This window comes from Pithys albifrons, chromosome 2, assembly GCF_047495875.1.
Source record: "Pithys albifrons albifrons isolate INPA30051 chromosome 2, PitAlb_v1, whole genome shotgun sequence".
In the NCBI taxonomy this organism is placed as follows: domain Eukaryota; kingdom Metazoa; phylum Chordata; class Aves; order Passeriformes; family Thamnophilidae; genus Pithys; species Pithys albifrons.
The window spans coordinates 94,486,519-94,508,865 of record NC_092459.1 but is presented as its reverse complement, the minus strand read 5'-3'; the positions used below and the strand labels follow the sequence as shown (position 1 = coordinate 94,508,865).

General features: G+C 42.4%; 1 protein-coding gene across 1 annotated transcript in view; it reads right to left on the bottom strand.

Moving 5' to 3' along the window:
- The window catches only part of PPP2R5A (protein phosphatase 2 regulatory subunit B'alpha), a 46,837-nt gene extending 28,500 nt beyond the window's left edge, over positions 1–18,337 (bottom strand). The window contains exon 1 of the mRNA XM_071578169.1: positions 17,564–18,337. Coding sequence (XP_071434270.1) covers positions 17,564–17,714 — 151 coding nt within the window. The 5' untranslated portion in view covers positions 17,715–18,337. The remainder of the gene's footprint in view (positions 1–17,563) is intronic.
- Between the last annotated feature and the right edge of the window lie 4,010 nt (positions 18,338–22,347).

Genomic DNA, 22,347 nt, shown 5'->3' with positions numbered 1-22,347 from the left:
GGCCTGCTTATTTTCCCTCACTACAAACTTAGCTATGCTCCCAATTACAAAGGTCTAGCAGTGAGACTGGGGGGTAGTTAACTGATGATTAAAAAAAAATAAAAATCACTAAGCAAAATTCACCCAGAAGTTTCAAAAACCAGCAGACAGCAACTGAGTACTTCTAACAGTGGTTGAAACAGACTAAAGACCTCAGGTTAAAAAGCAGCAACAGGAATTCAGACGAAGTAATTAAATCAGTAACATCTCTGGAATATCAAAGAAATTCCTGCATTAGCCACTTTCAGTAGGATGCCGGAGTATCAGGGAATCTCTCCTGCCATGCATCACCAGTCCATTTCATCAGCAACCTGATCTCTCAATTAGATGCGTTTCCCCAAATGAAAGACCCGCCCACTGATCTGTTTTGTTACTCTTAAAACATTGAAAGCAAAACCAAAGGAAGTATTTTCCTCTACACATACATTCTTCTTTCATATTTATAAGGGGAATCATAATTAATTTTTCCTCTTACTATTTTAGTCATCTGAAAGAGATGAAAATTATGTACAAGCATGGTAACAAACAAGGTAACCAGAAAGCCAGTTCTGTTATATCAGCACAGCCTGACTTCATGTGCTCAATCCCTGCTTGACACATGGCACATTGTCCCAGGGATGTCATGAGAAGTACCCTGAGAACGACCAAGTCACTGGGGAAAATCTGTTTGTCAGTGTTCTTACCTTTTCAAAGCCTTGTCTTTAACTATTATAGCACAGTGGAAGTTAAACAACTTATCACACTATAAAAACCTTATCATGATAGTTTATTCTAGCTCTATGAATAAAATAAACTGCACCACCATAATTGCACCAACATGGCAGCTTTGGCTTTAGTAGTTTAACAATCCATGGCATGATTTTTAAACCTGTTTCGATTTAAGATCAAGATTTACATCATACATGTGATATTCAAGATAATGGCTATTCTTCAAACACTCACAAGGACCATACAAGACCAATTAGGTTCAAAGCAGACAGTGAATGCCTCAATGAATCAAATATGATGGTGGGAAATCTTAAAAAAACAAAACATCCAGCACTTAAAGAATTATTGCAAATTATGATTCACTTTAACTGTGACTCTTCCTTGTGGTCATTTCCACAACAGAAAGTGTTTGTACCTAACTAATCAATTGCACTTCATAATACTATACTGAAACTCTCAGCAGACTATTTCTACTGTCTATAAAACCCCCATCATTAAACAGCCACAATATCAAGGAATAAAATTTACAAGAAAGTTGACCTGAAGTTCATACTGAGCAGAAATTATTAAGTGTTAAGACTGCATGACTGTACAGATTTGTCTATAAATTGAATGCTTCCAAATTTATAAGATCATCAATGCAAATCTAAGTATGAAATATTAAGAGATGAATCTTTCCAGGAAAGGCCCAAACAAAACAGATTTGGAAAGAGTTCACAATCACAGAGCTGTCTCACTGGTATAGAACTGGAGATACAAACACGACTGATCACCAGCCCAGGGAGTACAATGATGTCTTCCTACAGGACTTTCATCTCCCATGTTTACAGGTCTTTCTCCTGGAAGGAAAGGATAGATACACCTCTTTTCTCAACACCACTTTTTACCCAAGACCTACAGTACAAAGCCACAGAACCTAACATAATCCTTGCTTCAGCAGCAGAAACCAGACTCTAAAACCACGAAAACTCTCAGCTAAGCAAATGGTAAGTTCAAAAATTGTACTTGCCCTGCCAAATACAAAGTAAACTCTCTCAATCATTTGCAACAATTTTCCATTTATTTTTTTAACGTATCTCTAATTAAATATTTAAACTTTTTCTGAAGAAGCTCCCCCAGGAAGAAGCAGAAGCCAGAGAAACAACCAACAAGTTTTCCTCTGACAAACTCGAAAAGCAGTTCACATGCAGCCCTTTTTGGAAGCACTTAGGACAATGACACGAGAGGATAAAGCGCCACACATACCATACTCCTTACAGTAAGTGGAACTTGGTGACAATCCTACACTTCTACATAATTCCTTGACAAACTGAATACAGGACAAGGATCACATCAAAATTATGTTGTATTCCAGCATGCAAAGTTAAGCATTTAGTCCCTGTTGTCTGGTTACATTTCCCGCCCTGTATCACAGAATCATAGAATTGACTGGGTTGGAAAAGACCTCCGAGATCATCAAGTCCAACCCTTGGGCCAACTCCGGTCCCTTTACCAGATCATGGCACTCAGTGTCACATCCAATCTCAGTTTAAAAACCTCCAGGGATGGTGAATCCACCCCCTCTCTGGGCAGGCCATTCCCATGCCTGATTACTTTCTCTGGAAAGACTTTTTTCCCGATCTCCAACTTAAATTTCCACACTCAGCGGTGGAGGGCTCTGCTGGAGCAGAACAAAGCCTGAACACTGACATGGAGAGAGGAGCACATGCACTATGAGACACCAAACATTGGGTTTGGGGTTTTCTTTGTGTCAGTAAGTTACCAGCACTGTGGTACAACCTGCTCTTCCCAGAGGTATCATTAGTCTGAAAAGGAGTTGATCTGATAAACTCTGCACTAACCTACATAGACCAAGCACTGGGAGTCCTATTTAACCTAATCTTAACAATTACTTTTGTCCTGGAGAGTTCTTGTGTACATTATTGCTGTGATCTCTTGGCATCCGAGTGACAGGGTTGATGTTGCAGGCACAGTAAAGCATCTTTAAGAGATGCAACTGCTGTTAGAAGGGGGGACAGAGTATGTTTCTAGGTTCTCAGAAGTGTCTTCACCTTGAGTACTGTGTTCAGTTCTGGGCCCCTCAGTTCAGGAAAGATATTGAGGTGCTGGAGTGGGTCCAGAGAAGAGCAACAAGGCTGGTGAAGGGACTGGAGCACAAGTCCTGTGGGGAGAGGCTGAGGGAGCTGGGCTTGTTTAGCCTGGAGAAGAGGAGGCTCAGAGGTGACCTCAGCACTGTCTAGAACTACCTGAAGGGAAGTTCTAGCCAGGTGGGGGTTGGTCTCTTCTCCCAGACACTCAGCAATAGGACAAGGGGGCACGGGCTCAAGCTCTGCCAGGGGAAATTTAACTTGGAGATCAGAAAAAAATTCTTTCAAGAGAGAGGCATTGGAATGGGCTGCCCAGAGAGGTGGTGGATTATCCATCCCTGGAGGGTTTTAAACTATTGACATGGCACTGAGTGCCATGATCTGGTAAAGGGACTGGAGTTGGCCCAAGGGTTGGACTTGATCCTGGAGGTCTTTTCCAACCCAACTGATTCTATGATTCTAAGTCTAGGTCTGCAGCCTGACAGGCAGCAAAGTAGTTGACTGGCAACAAACACAGAGATGTCTCTGTGCTGCTCCCCATTGCCACTTACTCCTCCCTTCCACTTCTCTGTTCCCAGTCTCACCCATCCATCAGCGCTGGCTCTGGAACATGTCAGGCTCTTCCTAAGCTGCTTTAACTCAATAACATGGTCATATTAGTGAGGTTAAATGGCTTCTGGAGGGGCCTGATGCACATCAGCTGTGACACAGGATTAGAGGCTGGAGCAGAAACTGCAGTGAGCTGCTAAGTTCAGTTTGCCATCTCCTGTGGAACCACTTCTTTCAACTACAGACGCATAAGATAATGTGTAGGTAGCTTTTTCAGTTAAGTTAGATACTTTTGGGGGTGGTCCCACAGCATAAAGGAGAGCATTCTGGACTCTGAATCCCAAGGTCCTGAGTTCGAGTCTCAGTGGGGACTGTCCCCTGGCAGTTCAATGCCTCCCTGCCATCCCATCCCATCCCATCCCGTCACATCTCGGATGCTCAGTAGGGTCAGCCCCGGTTAGTACCGGGTGCTGTGACAGTCCCGAGGACTTCACTGTCACTGTCCAAGCTCACTCGGCCGTGGCAGATGGACCTCAGGACTTAAACAGTGGGGCCAGTTCTGTGCACGCTGTGCCTCACCTAAAACATCCACTGTGCAGGCTGGAAGGGCACACCCATGTGGGGAGAGCCCTGCCCAAATCTTCGTTCATGAAGTTTGGCCATACATACACAGATACTTTTGGGAAATAACATACTTTGGGATTTTTGTTTTGTTACAGGTTTTGGTTGTTTTATTGGATTTGGTTTGTTTTAAACCACCTTAAGCTCCTTTTTAAAGAAAAACTCAGCCCCAGTAAAAATTTACAGTATACTTGGCTGCAGCAATAATGTATAACATTCTCCAGTAACTCCACCCACCCATAAGAAATGCTCCCACAATTCCAGCTTTTGGTAGCTCAACAGCCCAGATGAAACTGATGGGACTACTCAGATGAGTTGTGCGGCACCTTTGGCATCCAAGGAACCTTTTCATCAGTATTTTCAGATTTTCCACATAGAAAACCTTGGCCACCCTAAGGAGTAAGTACCATTTTTTAATAGATGAGGGTTGTAGGTTTCTTCCTCTTCCTCCTCCATTCTGGGTTCAACAACATTTTTAAGTTATCTGTTACCCCAAAAATCTACAGCTGTTGCTGGGACTGTGGAAGGGGTTGAGGAAGTTCCTCCGCACGTTGTCAATAAACAGTCATCTGACTTTCCAGGACAGATTAAGGGAGTCAGATAGAACAACATTATATATCTTAAAAGTTAACCAGCACCTTATACAGTAGTAGGTTTATTCATTAGAGAAGAAAGTTTGGAAGACAATGAAGTAAAATGGTATTTTCAATCATTATTGAAAGGAAATTTATATTAGCTATAGGAGAATGAAAAAAAATACTTGGCACAGAATTAAAGGTATAGAAGGCATTTTGGTCAGTCCTGTCTGGGACCCACATGCTCATACTAATACTTAACATCTTCATTTTAGAAATCAGAAAGACTGCAAAGGTGCAATCAAGATAACAAGATACTTCTATACTTCCATTTCTAGCTAAACTATTCTGCAGATGGTCATCAGGCACGACTTGCACTGAAGGATCCACATGAACAATACTTCATAACATACTTCATAAACACAGGGGTACTTGCTCAACTGTCCCCACAGCACATGTTTCATCCAATTTAATGTACACCCTTCTCCAACCAAGTTATGCGAAGTCAAATTCTAACTGGCAAAAACACCCAGCTAAAAATCATATCACCATCCAAGTAAATCTCCATTTTTTTTTAAATAATAAAAAAGTAAGCAGAGATTTTTCTTATTAGGGTACTCTGGATTTAAGATTAATTTTGTGATACACAACAGGGGAAAAAAGAGAAAGAAATCACATATTAGAAGTAAAACTAGATAAGAATGACAATCAACTGTGAATTTTATTCACACACCACACTGTGGTTTATAGAATTAGTTACGAGTCTGGGCTAGATAATTTTGAAGTCATTTACTAAAAGTACTCCTGGAAAGTCATCTCCTGTCCAGTAACAGATACAGTTTGTTCAGAGTCTCATCTGCCACTCCACATGGCCAGGAGTTGACCTCAACAAATCAGTCCAGAAAATCTGAAAAGCCCATGCTGATCTAACAACATCTGTCACAAATTCTGTGACATGACTTCTTGCAATGAAAACAAACTGCAAGTGTCTTATTTAGATTACAAGAAAGCTTGGAAGACTGTAGAAATAATCACATATAGTTAAGACTTCATGTTAAATCCCTTGATTTTAATTAAGTTTTGAGTCAGCCAAGACACTTCAAACAGTAAGAAAGTACCCTGCTGAAATGCTTTCATATTAATAGCTCTATTGCCTACTGTCTAATTACAGAAGACAACATGCAGTCAGATGCAAAAAGTAATAGAAATTATCCTCTTGGTGCTTAAAACGTTAGATAGCAAGACTCTGGAAACCAGGCCTGATAATTCACCTCATTTCTACCACGCTTACTGAAAAAGGAGAATTAAAGTACTACTGATTCTTTAAACAAACAAGACTCACCAAGCATAACAACCACTGAAATAGGAACAAAAACACCAAAGTCACCCTTAACAAAGTGTACAAGTTGAACAATACAAAGGTTTCCTCAAGAGCACACCACCAGTGCAGAACAGCAGCTCGTGCAACAACTATAAAGAAAAGAAAAACAAAAGCAAAAAAATATTGTCCAATGACCTGAGAGTTGAATCAATGCTGCTTTTGAAAGTACTGAGAACTTAAGCAATTTGCATATGGTTAACCATACAAAATTTTGTTCAGAATGATGCTGTATTTATTAGAAGAGGCAAAGAAGTTTCATTTCTTACACAGCTGAAATGTATGTTTTTAAAAAACAATTACTTTACTACCAAAACAATTACCCCCCTACTCCTCTTGTGTATGAAACAAGCTTTCTCCAAACAGTCTGTTCCCCAATGCATTCATTTCTGTCTTGGCATGCACTGCTACTGTATTTGCTGTCTTCATTTAAAGCCCATCACGCAGTTTCAGTGACTGATCAGATGACACTGCAGGTCTGTTTGAACATATCCAGGAGTCTGAGCTCAGACTCCTGCATACAAGACATTAGCCAAAATAATCATTTCAGTGGCTTGACAAAGGTGGAATAGCTCAGATTATTAAGTAACAGCGATCCTAAAATTAATTTAATTAGGAACTCTAACTCTTTAAGGAAGATACTGATAAATTTAAGGGTGATAAATCCTAGTACAGAATTAATATGCACAGTCAGGTCATTAAACTGGACAAAGGGGAGAGTACTTGATTTCTCAAATGGGAAATTGTTTCTCAGAAGATGTGAATCTGGGGTAGATGGCAACCTTTAACTTACAATTACAGAAGCCATACAAAAAATTAAAACTGTTTTCCCAAGACAGAAAATACAACACCTAAATACCTTTTGTTATATTGAAATGCAACAAAGGTTTTTGTTATGGTAAAACAGAGATACTTTCAGTAAATCCTCCTCACAAGAAGGCAAATAAAGCTCAAAGCCCTTGTGTGTAAACAGGTCCCCTCTTTAAAGTCTAACTCAGGTTACATTATTAGCCACAAAGTGAAAGCACTGGGAGAGGTTGGCACACAGCAACTTGTTCCTCCTGGTTGCTCACTCCCGTGGCAGGAAAATTCACCACCAGCAAGACCCAAGAGACAGAGAGACTACAGACCAAGTTTCTGAGACTGTAGAATCAGTAAGATCACAAAGACAATCTGTATGCTGCTGTATGTTCCTAACACATAAACTGTTAATTATACTTAAAATAGAATCATAGAATCGACTGGGTTGGAAAAGACCTCCAAGATCATCAAGTCCAACCCTTGGGCCAACTCCAGTCCCTTTACCAGATCATGGCACTCAGTGCCACGTCCAATCTCAGTTTAAAAACCTCCAGGGATGGTGAATTCACCACCTCTCTGGGCAGCCCATTCCAATGCCTGATTACTCTCTCTGGAAAGAATTTTTTTCTGATCTCCAACTTAAATTTCCCCTGGCAAAGCTTGAGCCCATCGTGCCCCCTTGTCCTATTGCTGAGTGCCTGGGAGAAGAGACCAACCCCCACCTGGCTAGGACTTCCCTTCAGGTAGTTCTAGACAGTGCTGAGGTCACCTCTGAGCCTCCTCTTCTCCAGGCTAAACAAGCCCAGCTCCCTCAGCCTCTCCCCACAGGACTTGTGCTCCAGTCCCTTCACCAGCCTTGTTGCTCTTCTCTTTTCCCCAAATGGAAGCACCTGCCCTTAAAGAATACTATTTAAACTGTAAGAGTTCAACAATATTTTGGATTGTTTCATGTAATTTTGAAGATGTAATAAAACCCTCCAGGTTATGACAAGGACTCAAGGAAGAATTTCACATCCACCCTGCTAAGAACTACACAAATAACGGCAGCAGCTCCGCTCCATGTTTTACTCCATATCAGCTGTAGTGCCATGCACGTGTGTTACCAGGGGATGAAGAGAGAGCAAAAGCAGGTGACAAAGCTGTGTGTGCCACACAAGCTCCCTGAAAGGAAGTTCTAGCCAGGTGGGGGTTGGTCTCTTCTCCCAGACACTCAGCAATAGGACAAGGGGGCACGGGCTCAAGCTCTGCCAGGGGAAATTTAACTTGGAGGTCAGAAAAAAATTCTTTGCAGAGAGAGTAATCGGGCATTGGAATGGGCTGCCCAGGGAGGTGGTGGATTCACCATCCCTGGAGGTTTTTAAACTGAGATTGGACGTGGCACTGAGTGCCATGATCTGGTAAATGGACTGGAGTTGGACCCAGGATTGGACTTGATGATCTCGAAGGTCTTTTCCAACCCCAATGATTCTATGATTTAATACCTATCATACAGGGCTGCATTTAAAACAATTTTTGATTCATAGGAACCTGAGCACTCTACTTGATGAAACCAAATCTATTTGCACTATTTAAGTTTGAAAACTATTTACAATTTTAGGAAGTTCCCTCTATATTAAGTCAACTGCAAAACCCACATGTGACTAAAATTACAGTAGTTTATAATTTCTAAGTGTTAATAATTAAGTAGGACATAAGTGGATCCGGTGTGGGATATTATTAACAGATTAAAAATCTATTAACTTGCAATATTCCCCTAACATTTCCTCACCTTATCAAAGTATAAAATTAATTTTGAGTAAGATTAAGTTGCTCCAGTTTGACATCACATTAGAGCATGCAAGTCAACATTACAAAACAAGCCTGTTTATATTTTCCCAGAAACTGAAAGAACACTCATGTAATTTTCACATAGTAATATTAGTGCTCAGTGCAATATAAAAACAGCTTTTACTTGAAACCAAGGGGTAAGTGTTAATATTATTTTGCAGAAGTACAGAAACTCATTTTGCCTTTAAATGTGCTCATTTTGCTATTTTAAATGTGAAGATGTATAGGGGAGTAATGTAATAAGAAACATGTGCAAGAAGAAACACTCAATCTTGCTTTTCTTAGGGCAAGGAAAACCTGCTTCTTCCCTTGAATCCTTATGTAAATCCACGTGGAAGTTACGAGTATTGAATTAATTCATTGGATAAACACATAGTTTACGAATTGGCTGAACAAGTGTTGCTTACTCTTCAGCCTCCTCAGACAAATATAATGAGATATTTTATAATAATATTACAATATGAAGAACTATGATTAAATTAGACAGGAAACACAGGTGTAATCCTGGTTTTGCTGCATTCAGTGACCAAACTCCCACCAACCTGAGAATGGATTAACCTGAACAAACAAATATCCAAGCACTTGCAGGATCTCTTTGCCTACTTCACTTAAACACTAAGAATGGTAAGGTTGAGCTCCTTTTTCACCAGTTTTAACCATGCTCTAGCAGATATGTTCTATCAAAAACTGTAAACATCAAGTGTTTAGTAACGAGGGGTCCTACACTTAAGCATATTCCCTTTTGGCAAAACCTTTTGGCTATTTTTGAACTCAGTTTACACCTTCTTGATGACTGGGTTTATTTTGATCCTACTTCCTACTCTTAAGGGAAAATACACAGAGATGAATAACCAAACCTTGTTGTTCCTGACTTTACTGTGGGACCCATCCCATGCCTTTCAAGAGGGTTCTGACTTTTGCATCTTGATTTTAATTCTCAAAATAAAATGACTGCCCTCCTACAGAATCCAATGATGCTGAAATGCACACGTTTCCTTCACAGTTCTCATCTTTAGTGGAACCAAAATTTATGTTGCTTAACAAGGTTTCACTCTTACACCTGGGCCATATTTTAAGGAAGCACAGAATTTTTAATGAAAAACACGATACACATTTGAAAAGTTTTACAAAATTACACTAAATTAGAACTCTTTTTAAAAATCCATTTTATTCCCCTACACATTCACACAAAATTTTACTTGGGAAGAAATTAATAAAATAAAAAAGGACCAACCATCCACAGAAAATAGAGTAACCAACTAAATAACTTCTAAAAGTTAATCTGTTTATGCAGTGATGCACTCTGCTAATTCTCAAATACATCTATAGCAGAAATAAAGCAGTTTACCCCTTCATACTCAGACATATTGCTGTAATATTTTATTCCTGCTCTTCTGCAGATCAGCCTTCCTTGGCTCATGCTATGCTGTCCTTCTCTAAACCTGCTCACCCCATCTGATCTTTCAGTTCTGAGAAAACCTGCCATGCTGCTTTCCTTTCATGCCTGCTTCCCACAGCTCATCAGGCTTTCAAGAGTGTGATGGTCTCAAATATAAACTTTTAATCAGTAATTTGAAACTTGTATAACACATGGAAAGTTTTCGTGCTATAATAGGGAGTAACTTTAATGTCTTTAAATTCTCAGTGTTTTAAAAATCATTTATTAGAAACAGAACATCTTCCTTTTCCAGCGCTGCTCTTGAACATACATGCACAAATACAATTTATGTTGGTACTTGACCTCCCAACTCCACAGCAGAATTTGTATTTCTCTTCTGAACCCTACCCTCTCAACAAAGCTGACACAACCCACCAATGTCACCAAAGCTTTGCTTGGTAAGGTCAGAAGAATCAATGGCAAAGAGAAGAATGAGACAGAAATCTTTTCCCAACACTCTCCAGGCAACATAACTGCACAACTTTTATTTTTATTTTTTTTAATCTATACCCTTTTCTCACCATACCCACTGCAGTAATACAAGCTACTATTTTTTAGCAGGCTACAGGTCTGCTAAATTCTACTCGGGCTGTTTCATCCCATAGCCTCCTTCCCCTTAAAACACTGAGACCCAGTACTGTGCACCTACATCTCACCAGCCTTTCCCAGCTTCACTTTCCACTCTCATCCCCAAAGGTGTAATAGCCAGAAGCAGTGCTACTAAACACAATGGCTGAAAATAAAGTTCATGCTCTAAACACAGCTGCTGCAGTTACACTCTCCTCAATCTTAAATTCCCAAGAAAAGACTCATTTGATGGATCAACTCATCTACAATCAATTCCTGATGCACAGAACAGAAAGCCTGAACTCATGAAGTTTCAGGACTATCACAAGAAGTTCAAAATCCAAGGTTGCACTGAAAAGCTATGAAGAAATTAGAGGGGAATTTGATAAGAAACATTTCCAGAAAGTTTCACAGCCAACAGGAGTGTTGAGACTCCAGACGCTGAGCTCACTGCAGTGGCAGGAGAGGAGCTGGCTTTGTCCTTGCTTCCTGCTCAAGGGTCTCCAGCAGGATCCCCCCCAGTTCCAAACTATCCCCTCACCTATAATGCACTTCTGGGCTCCTGCTTGCAGAAAACTGCAGGTTTCCCACATGCTGAGTTGCTGTGCCCAGCAGTGCTACAGACAAGGAACCCAAAGAAAACCATGAGTCCAGAGAAGAGCAACGAGGCTGGTGAAGGGACTGGAGCACAAGTCCTATGGGGAGAGGCTGAGGGAGCTGGGCTTGTTTAGCCTGGAGAAGAGGAGGCTCAGAGGTGACCTCAGCACTGTCTAGAACTACCTGAAGGGAAGTCCTAGCCAGGTGGGGGTTGGTCTCTTCTCCCAGACACTCAGCAATTGGACAAGGGGGCACGATGGGCTCAAGCTTTGCCAGGGGAAATTTAAGTTGGAGATCAGAAAAAAATTCTTTGCAGTGAGAGTAATCAGGCATTGGAATGGGCTTCCCAGAGAGGTGGTGGATTCACCATCCCTGGAGATTTTTAAACTGAGATTGGACGTGGCACTGAGTGCCATGATCTGGTAAAGGGACTGGAGTTGGCCCAAGGGTTGGACTTGATGATCTCGGAGGTCTTTTCCAACCCAATCAATTCTATGATTCTGTTCTATGATTTCATGCACAGCAGCCTCACAGAGCACGGCAGCTCCTGAGGGACCTACACTAACAGTAAATACTGACTCATCAGTCTTGCTGCTGAGCTACAACAGCTGGGACTGGATCAAACAAGAATTTGGTCCAAACTGGATTTTTTCTTTTTTAACACTGACAATATGCAAATTATTTTTCCTCTAGTCTTAGAAGCAGTTTGAACTGTTTTTGCTGAAACTACGAAAATTAGCCCAAGGAATAGTTCCAAATAAAACTGTCCATACTTGGCATGGAAAACTTCAGTACAAACAGTACAGCAATGTTGGAAGCAGCTGAGAACAAGGTCTTGTGAAAGAAAACTAGGCAACCTCAACTAGCATGAGTTCTGCTTTTAAGTCAGAAATATACTATGAAATAGGCATCTTCTAGATGCCACAAACTCAGCAAAACTTGACAGAAACCAGTTCAGTGATTCCCTGATAAAATCAGTGACTCAGACATTAAAAAGAAGTTGTCGCTGTCCAGTTTCTAGCAGAGCATTTTGCCAAGGGAGTCTTATAAAACAGATGTTACTTACTACCTATTAATCTAATTCATCTGCGTTTCCAACCTCCAAAATCCACAGGCTACTATGAAACAATGATTTTAGCCTGTTAGCGTAAAGCAGGAGTCAGGATGACAACAGAACAGAAGGTAAATATTGTGGCCTTCTCAATGGAAGTGCCTTTTTTCATCAGAACACAACACATATCCCCTCCGTGCTTAACCAGAATATTAATCTGTTCAGAACTGTTGATATGACACCTTTACAAAAGCACTGAGTAATTTTAAGATACACAGATGCTAAAAAAAATAAATCTCTAGATTGAAGCAATCATCTTTTCGTCAGATAGTCTGGACCAATAACTAATTCCATTTATATTTCCTACAGTAACTAACATTAAATTCAGCACCTGCAAAACTACTATCTGACTACACTAGAGAGCAATGAATATGGAAAAAGAAATTTGATACTAAGCTGGCACTCAGTAGATGTGAAAGATTTAAATAGAAAAGTTCATGTGAAGACAGTCAATAGGCTCTATATTTAGGAGTTGCTCCTGATGGAAGTATCTTCTAAGACCAAAAATTCAAGTCTAGGGATAAAAAAGGTCAATTTGTTAAGAATTAAAGACTAAAATGTTCCACTCCATAAACTAGGAACAGTTCCTTAATATAGACAAAAATTAAGCAGCTCATTCTTCATGGAACTACTAAAACTTTTTCATCTATTACAGGTTCTTTATTTCTCAAGATTGTAACTCCACTAAAGTGGGAGTTTCGAGTACTTTATAGTACAACCTGCTGAGATTATACATGAGTCAAACCTAAATTCCTCACAGAACATCCTCATTCTTCACCTGAAATCACGATTCGAGCTCAAGCTGAAATTCACCCAAGGTGATTGCAGCAGTTGCAAGGGATGATAAATCCAAAGGTAGAGGATGGGGGACTGCAGAAGAGGAAATAACAATGAATCATGAGGGATACAAAAAGAAGCGCAAATCTGAGACGGGAAACTCATTTCACTTCCAAATAACCCTAATCCTGTAGTAAAAGTAAACCTTTCTAAAATTTTAAAGCACATTTTCCTTTGGGGAGCAAAGGCAACTTAACAGAAGAAAATTCCTCTCAGATGTTTTTAACTCCACTTATTTTTGTCACTGAAGTACATGTTATGTGACTCAAAACATTCAAATTTTAAGGTTTGAACTGACCCTGACAGGTTTAATAACATGAAAAATTTACCCAGAAACTTATTAGGCTTTCCTATAACATTTCCACAAAAGTTTAGTTTGAACTCATCAACTGGTTTTCACTCAAAACCCAAGCTCTCTCTCTCAAGGGTTTAAGTAAAGAAAATTTGAGAGTTAACACCTCTTTTACACCTCGTATTTAAATGCTGAAACTACACACTGGAAGGTCTTCTTAAAGATGCCTCATTCCAGGATAGTTCATCTCCATAACTGAGCCCCACAGAGATCATTGGAACTATTGCTGGCCTAAGGCTTAAAGATTTCTGGACCACTTTCCAGTTCTCCTGCAGTACGAGCCAGTTTTCTCTGTAGGGACACGGCTTTACTTGGAGGTGAACACCAAGAATTTGTTCCCATGTATTTATTCTCTGAGCATGACACAGGAAAAATGCCTGTGGTGATGATACTCCATCTTCCCAAATGGATAATGCACTGAGACTACGGAGACAAATCACAGGAAGGCATCAGGAAATGTTTATTCTTTCCAGTTGCAGTTGACATGTCTGGTACACAGAAAAAACAAAACAACAAAAACAAAAACAAATCCTATTTGCTTTACAACCCAGACCATATTAACTATTCTAAATACACCACTTCCCACCTGTATTTTTTCATGGTTCTTCAACCAAAAATCACAGAGACAAGCACGTATACAACTTCTTACTGAGACAAAACGACCACTTCTTTAGACATTTAAAATAACACCTCCTTTGCCAGACTCGTTTAAACTCTGCACTCTCAGAATTGTCCATGAAGTGATAAAATGCTGCTGTTAACCAGTCCCTTACTTTGGCTGCAGATTCTTCAAAAGATTTGTATTATGTAAACTTTAAGGTAACTTAAAAGGGAGATCACGAAAAAAATAACTTCTAGCAGATTTAACAACCTTTTTCTCTTTTAAATACAGTCACTGTGTCTCCCGTATTTCTTATGCAGTTTTTAAACAATATAGTAAAATGGACACTCCCTGAACTACAAACACTTAAGGAAACCCGTTAAATTAACTGAAGAACACATCACTAATTTATTTTGGGTACCCTGCCATCAGTCGGGTTTTGCTGAGTTTTTATCTAAAAAGGAAAGATATCATCACGCACAAAAATAAGATGAATATTGATGGCAACACACAATGTCACTGCCCCTCCTCTCAGTCTCACTCCCCCAAAAACACCTCCAAAGGGAAGAGTAGGTCTTATTTGGGTACAATCTGTGACTGTTACTCACTAGTAACAGATTATTGTACTGCTGCTAGAAGGAATATTCAGCCAAATTACAGAATTTTGGTAACACACAGCAGCAGTACAATCACCTCCAGAAAGATGTACTTTTAAGATTACCTGTCTAAAGGCTTTGAAACAACACAACTCAGAGTGTTACACAACCTGATCTGAGCATTTCAGCAGCAAACAAAACAGTCCCTGGAGAAAAGGAAAAATCCCACGACACTCTCTACCCAAGAAGGTACTTTCTCAAGTGGATGGGTAGCAATTACTTTCCTTCTGGAACATCTCTCCCTCCAGTAAAATTAGATGCACATGTTTTACACCAGTCTGACAAATCTATTGGGGAATTTTAGAATATTGTTTACACTTATTTTAGACTATTTTTTCGTAAAAGTGATGAAACAAGACAGTAACTATAACAAGATGAAATACCAAACTGCTTTTTCATCTAAAACCATTACTTTTCTCCCAATGGAGGTTTGAAACACCGCAGATTTCTCCATTTATTTGAAGAGATCTGTAAAGCAGAAAGTCTTATTGTAATTACTTAAGTGTCTGCTGAGCACTTACAGGCATCAGTGTAACAACTGTACTCTCCTTTTTCAGCCCCTCCCTGGGAACTCCAGCTGACAATTCTGTAGATGATTCCACACCTGCAGCATCACAACTATTACTGATTTCCATATTATCTTTAAAGAATAAAGTAAAGCTTCAGCTTCCCAAAATATATGCAATTAGAACAAAAAGTTATCTGAAACGACATATTTCCAAAGACCAAACTCTTCCTAGCAGCTTTTTGGTTTCAGGGTCAAGGGAGGTTTAAGAGAGAAAGGGAGAGAGGGATCATCAAGCAGATGGAAAGGAATCATCCCAAGACAAACCTAACATCCAAAACCCAAGGGAGAAAAACATGCAGAGGAGTGCTGCAAAGTGGAGGACTTTCTGCAAACTGTCTCGTTGGGACACTACAGCTCATAAAAGCATATTTTGCTCACAATTTTCCTTCTGAAGCAGGTCTAGAGGGTAAGTCTTTACATTTGAATCACCATCATAAAGATAGATGGGATTTTCCTTTAAGAACTTAAGGCAATAAGGCAATTCAAACTGCTATAAAACCCTGCATAACTGAAGAAATTCCTCTGCTGGTTTATGGCCTCAAATTTCCAAACATCTGAGCTGCTGATGCCATGCAAAATTTCTCTGCGTTGTAAGTAAAAAGCTGTAAAACCACACTCGCAAAACTACAAGACTTAATAACACAGAGGTAAAAACTTAATATTAAAGTCCCAGCTCAGCAAAGAATGTAAACTTGGACATTTTGCTGATTTAAGCTGGAATTGCTCCCTGAATAAAGCATGTACGTTTAACTGTTTGCTGGATCAGGACTCAAACTCTCTGAAGTCTGCCACCTATGTGTAATATTTACCGAGTGCCTTTACAAGGTCTCAAGTGGAGTTTTCTAAAAATTATCTCTGAGGAAAATACACTATCTAAACAGCATGTGAACAGCAGAAATGGCATCTTGATTTCAAACAAATTATCTTGGTTATAAATGCCTGAAATCAAACTAGTGCACCAAGACAGGACACAACTTCATAGAGAAACGAAAGCCCAAACAAGCAGCAAGAACCACCCTGCTGTTGTTAAAACTAACACTCAAATCTGCTGCAACAAACATGCTCAAAACACAACCAACCAGCCCTCTCCCTGTTACTCCCCTGCCCAAGCTTATCAGTGTTTAATAACATTTCTGCTAAAAGCCACATTTATCATTCACTTAAATCTGCCTCTCAAAGAGCAGGAAAAAGGGACTGACTTGAAATACTACAGACACAACAGTAAAAGCCATAAAAATCAAACTGAAAAACTACTTAATACCTAGGAGTATTTTTAAGTTTGCTGTATCTAATTCAGATTTTGGATATTTGCTGTAAATCAGAGATTTACTTCTTTTCCACCATCATATGATGCAGTTTCAAAAGCCTTAAGACTTTAAAACTAATGGGAGCAAAATAAACATGCTGGGTGTCACGTTAAGGTAATCACTCTCCCTTATTTTTCATGTCCCTGACAAATGCTTTAATAAGTTTGTATTCTCAGCCTAGCAAGTACTTTTTCTAATTTTTAAAACACAGAGAAATCTATTCCGATGTTCGAAGGTGCAGAAGGTTGCGATGAACTTTGTTTCACTTCTGTAACCTAATGAACTGAGCCTTCTCGGATTTTAGCTGCAGTACACAGAATAAAACCCTCACTGTCTATTTAAGGTTCAGCAGTGCCAGCATGCAGAGTTTTCATTCACTCGTGCGCGTTTCCACACAGCACCGTGCAGGAAAACATCTCCGAGGCAACTCCTGAAGACCAGCAAAATGTCATTTCTAACAGTGTCCAAAAGCAGCGCGAAAGAGCCACTCAGCCAAACGCAAACTCTCACCGGCATCTCAGGACACTGGCACGGACACGGAGCTCCTCTCTGCAAAATCCCCGCTGGAAGGAGAGACCAATAGCTCCCAGGTTTTAGCGCTCAGTTCCCTGCGCTCCCTGAACTCAACTTACCGTCTGTCTCCCCTTCCTTCGTTAAGACTTCAAATAGTACAAGAACTAGCCACAAAAAGGGGGTGGCGAGTTAGTGGCCCCAGTGCCCGGGACAGCGGGCGAGACCCGACCCGTGCGACGCTGGTTCATGTGAGCAGAGCAGCAGAATTCCTACCGCGGGAATTCCAGGTAGGATCCCTACCTGGGAAGCACCGGGGGCAGGGCAGGACACCGCTAAAGGGCAAAGGGTGCGGGGAAGGGGCCAAGCCAGGGCAGGCGATGCCGGCAGCGGCACCTGCAGCCGGAGGGCAGGGAGGCAGGGCGGGCTCGTACCTTTGAGCTGGGGCAGCGGCGAGAGCTCCACGGGGCTGCCCTGGCTGCGGAACTGCGAGGAGCCCTGCGAGCGCTTCTGCCTCTGCGCCTTGCGCACGGATTTGCGAGTGAAGCCATCCACCTTCTCCGCGGCAGAGATGGCCGCCGACATAGCTGGGCGGCGGGGCGGCTCGCCACGAGCATATAGCGCACCGGAGGAGAAGCGGGCGGCCAAAAAAGAAAGGGGCTTTAAGAAAAAAATAAATCACCACCCAACGCGGAGTGCTGGCTGCCCCGGCACTCGGCGGCGGCGGCGGGAGCGGCGCTGGGGGGTCCCGGGTGGCTCCTCAGTTCCTGCTTCCCGCGCCGCTTCCTCCCCGCGCGGAGCCGGCGGGGGAGCGGAAGGGGGGGAGGAGGAGGAAAGGGAAAACAAACAAACAAATCCACAGACAACTTTGCCCGGCGGGGCGGGCGGGCGCTGAACTTTCCCTGCCGGGGTCCCACTCTCCTCAGGGCAGGCGCGGCGCGACTCGCCGCGGGACAGGCTCGGCGGCGCCGTTGCCCCGCTCCCGCCTCGCTCGCTTCTCGTCCCCTTCAGCCGAGCCCGCTGTCATCGGCCGGACTCGCCGCTGGAGTCCAGCCGTTCGCTCCCACACGCCTCCTGTCCCCCTTCAATAGCCGCCGGGCGCTCCGCGCGCCTCCGCCGTCATCCCGTCCCGTCCCGGGAGCGCCGCAGCGGAGCCGCCGGGCAGCGCCCGCGCAACTTGGCGGCGCGAGCAGAGTTGAGCGCAGGGAGGGCGGGGCGGGGTGTGGGCGGGGCGAGGGCGAGACGAGCGGTCTCTACTGGCGGCGCCAGGTGATTGACAGCCCGGGAGAGCCAATGAGAGGAGAGGCTCGCGGAACACCCCTCGCCCCCCCGCGCGGGCATTAGGGAGGACGCGGGAGCGGGACGGGCGGTGGGGACGGTGTGATTGACAGGATGCTGCTCCAACAGAAAGGTGGGGTAGGCGGGCACAATGTGATTGACAGCCCGTTGCTCCAACCGAAAGGCGGGACAGGCGGGCACGATGTGATTGACAGCCTGAAGTCCCAACCGAAAGGCGGTGTGGGCGGGGCTCTCCCGGTGTAGGGAAAAGGAAGGGGCGGGATGGCGAGCGGGGCGCTCGCGAGCCAATCCCGCGGGTAGGGAATTGGCATTCCCTGCTCCGCGGCATTCCCTGCTCCGCGGCGTGTGGGCACGGCGTGCGCTCTGTGCGGAGCCCGGGCCCGGGGATGCGTCCCACAGGGACTCCTTTACAGAGGAGTTCCATCGGGAGCCGAACGCGCCTTGGAGCGCAGCGGTCACGTTCCGTGCCGTCCCCTGAGTGCTCCCGACTCCTTATTAAAGCCTGGCTTACCCTGCCCCGTCTCCCTGCGGGAACAGATCCCCCCCCCCCCGTGCCGAGCGTATGGGATGCTGCAGCCTGTAGTCACTCACGTCCAGATAAGTGCTGTGCACATGAGTACATTTCTTCTTCCTGCATAGTTTCAGATACCAAATCAGCAGATAATTATTTGCAGTATTTTAAAAAGACGTTCAAGTTTCAGTAGCTGTGGTAGGATGTAAATAGTGCAAGTTAACCATGAGTGTTCTCCCAGGCACTCAGCAATAGGACAAGGGGGCACGGGCTCAAGCTCTGCCAGGGGAAATTGAAGTGGGACATCAGAAAAAAATTCTTTCCAGAAAGAGTAATCAGGCATTGGAATGGGTTGCCCAGAGAGGGGGTGGATTCACCATCCCTGGAGGTTTTTAAACTGAGATTGGCCGTGGCGCTGGGTGCCATGATCTGGTAAATGGACTGGAGTTGGCCCAAGGGTTGGACTTGATGATCTCGGAGGTCTTTTCCAGCCCAATCGATTCTATGATTCTATGGTTTGTCAAGTGTCTTCCAGAGTTGGACTTTATTCTTTGTAATTATAAACCATATATCAAAATTCAAATGTAGATTATAACTTTATGTGAACATAAAAGAAGACCGAGACACTGGAATTCTGTTCAATGGAACCTGTTTTCTCCATTTCCTTCTGTCATTCTTTTCTTTTTGCTTTCCTCTCTCACTATACAGTCTCTAAATTGCGCACCTCCGTTCTTTTTTGCTTGTGGTGAAATAATCTTTAGTGTTTGGAAATAGAGATATTTTCACAGAATCACGGACTATTCTGAGTTGGAAGGGACCCACAAGGATCATCGAGTCCAACTCTTAAGTCAATGGCCCACACAGGGGATTGAACCCATGACCTTGGCATTATTACAACCAAGTTTTAACCAACTGAGTACTCTAAGAGAATTCTTTTCTGTTTACTTTAGATTCAACTCTGGATACAACATACCTAGAAATTATAGGTACCAGTATAATATATTGTTATCTTGTAGCTGTGTGACTTTTTATTTCATGTTTTTTAATATATTACAAAAGCAATTTTACAGGCAACATGGCAACCTTTAGGAACTTCTCCTTTAAACTGCCAGCTCTTGTATTCACTGCAGTAAAGAAAATCCTGGCATTCCTTACCTGGTTTATTCACATTTCCCTTCAAGGCCCACAGCTCCTGTTGAGAGCTCCCTGGTGCCCAGCCCCTGTGTCAGTGTGTTCTGTTCCTGCCTGCCCTCAACAGCTGTCATTTTCTTTGCACCCATTTTTAGAAGCTGACACTGCCCAGTGTGTCCTGTGTACTGTTTGTTGGCAACTCAAGCCCTGCTGCCAGTCCCCAGTGTAAAAGAGTCTACCTTAAAGTTTCATCAATTAAATATTTCAGAGTTTGTTAAGAAAGCCTTATGTAAGTTTTAAGTACTGTAAAAATATTTTTCTGAGGTTTAAAATATTTTCTTCAAGGTTGCTTGAACTTTGGGATGACTTCAATGCCTGTAAAAACCTATTGGCAGTTGTAATTGGTGACACAAAGACATCCATAAATAATACTTGCAATGATGGGATTTTCATGTTAACTGCACTGGAAGATATTTTTAGATATTTGTATTGTCAAGTATCATTTGTAAAAAAAATTGGTGAAATCTGAGTCAGCCAAACCAAGAAAAACTGTTTTATTCTCTCAAATAAATGAAAAGAATTTTTAGCCTTTGAGTTTTGCTTTGTCTATTTAATATAACTCTTCTGTTTCAGAAAAGAATGGGCAACGTCTCTGGAGACCAGCTACAGTTTCCCAAATGGAAATGGTAATGTTGGAAATAAGACAATGTTTGAAATAAGGTACAGTTGAATTCAGCTGAATGGCATGGATGTATGGAACCATTGGAACATACAGGCCTGTAGGACTGGGGTATGCGGAGAAAAAGAAATGAAAGTGAGAGCTCTGACTGGCAATCTGAAGTAACTGTGTTTGAGAAGGCTGGAGATTTCCCTTCCCCACTTTCTGCACATGCTGCTGCCTACACAGCTGTCGGAGCCGCTCTGAGTCAGCTTCTGAACGCCCTGGTTCTCCGAGGGTATTTAAAGGCACACAGCAATGATGCCTGGTTATAAGCTGCTGGCTCCAAACCCAATTCATGGAAGTCCAAGGTGTCCACAGAGAATGTTGTGAATAGTAATTTTATGCCAAGTTATTCTCACTCCTAAATCAGAGCCTTCAATATGCACCAAAGCATCGATCCTATAAAACCTCTCTCATGTCTCTAACTTGTCTTGGAGGAAGGCTCAGTATCATTCATGATCATTATTCAAAACAGAGAAGCAACGTTCTGGGGCTGATTTATGAAAAGTCACATTTGCAGTTCTTTTCATTCAGTCACATAGAGTTATTTCCTGCACCTTCTTAGCATTTTTTTATCCAGGAGAGAATCCTTTGGAAAGGTAAATAAGAATATGACATATCATTATCTTGCAGAATACTGACCAACTTGGTTTGCAAATGTGATGCTTCAGGGACCGGATTGCTACTTGATTTTAGCTACAGGGAGCTGCCTGGCTGCCTGCAGATGAGGAGTTATCTATAGCTCTGCCTTCCCATTCTTCTGTACAGATGCTTGGAGGCCAAGCTGCAATATAGCTCTTCTCAGAGACAGTGGGAGGAATATTTTAGTAAAGAGAATGCTCTAAGTGGCTGTACTCTCAGCCAAGATGGTTTGTGGAGAAAACTTAATTTTTTTCCTCTTTCAAAGTGAAAATTTGTAAGGAAAACCCCTGTTGGCTGCAACCTACAGTATTTACTACTGTACCACTGCAGCAGTTTTCAGGGTATTTCATGGAATCATAGAATGGCTTTTGTTGGAAGAGACCTTAAAGAGCATCTGGTTCCAAACTCCTTGCCATGGACAGGGACACCTTTCACTAGACGAGGTTGTTCAGAGGCCCATCCAAGCCTTTTCCAGGGATGGGGCATCCACAACTTTTCTGGGCAATCTATTCCAGTGCCTCCCCACCCTCTTAGTGATGAATGTCTTCCTGATATATGGTCTAAATCTACCCATTTTCAGTTTAGAGCCACTGCCCCTTATCCTGTCACTACATACTCTTCTAGTAAGTCCCTCTCCAGCTCTCTTGTAGACCCCCTTTAGACAGTGGAAATGCTATAATAAGGTCTCCCTGGAGTCTTCTCTTCTCCAGGCTGAACAACCCCAACTCAGCCTGTCTGCAAAGGAGAGGTGCTGCAGTCCTGGCTTAAAATACTTCCTTGACTAAGGCTGTGTTCTTTCAAGCATGCATGGAATTATTAACTTTAAGCATTTGTACTGTCCCAGTAAAACCAAGTGAGCTATTCTCCTACTTCAGGTTAAACCGTATGTTTACATGTTCTGTGGTCTGTGCTGG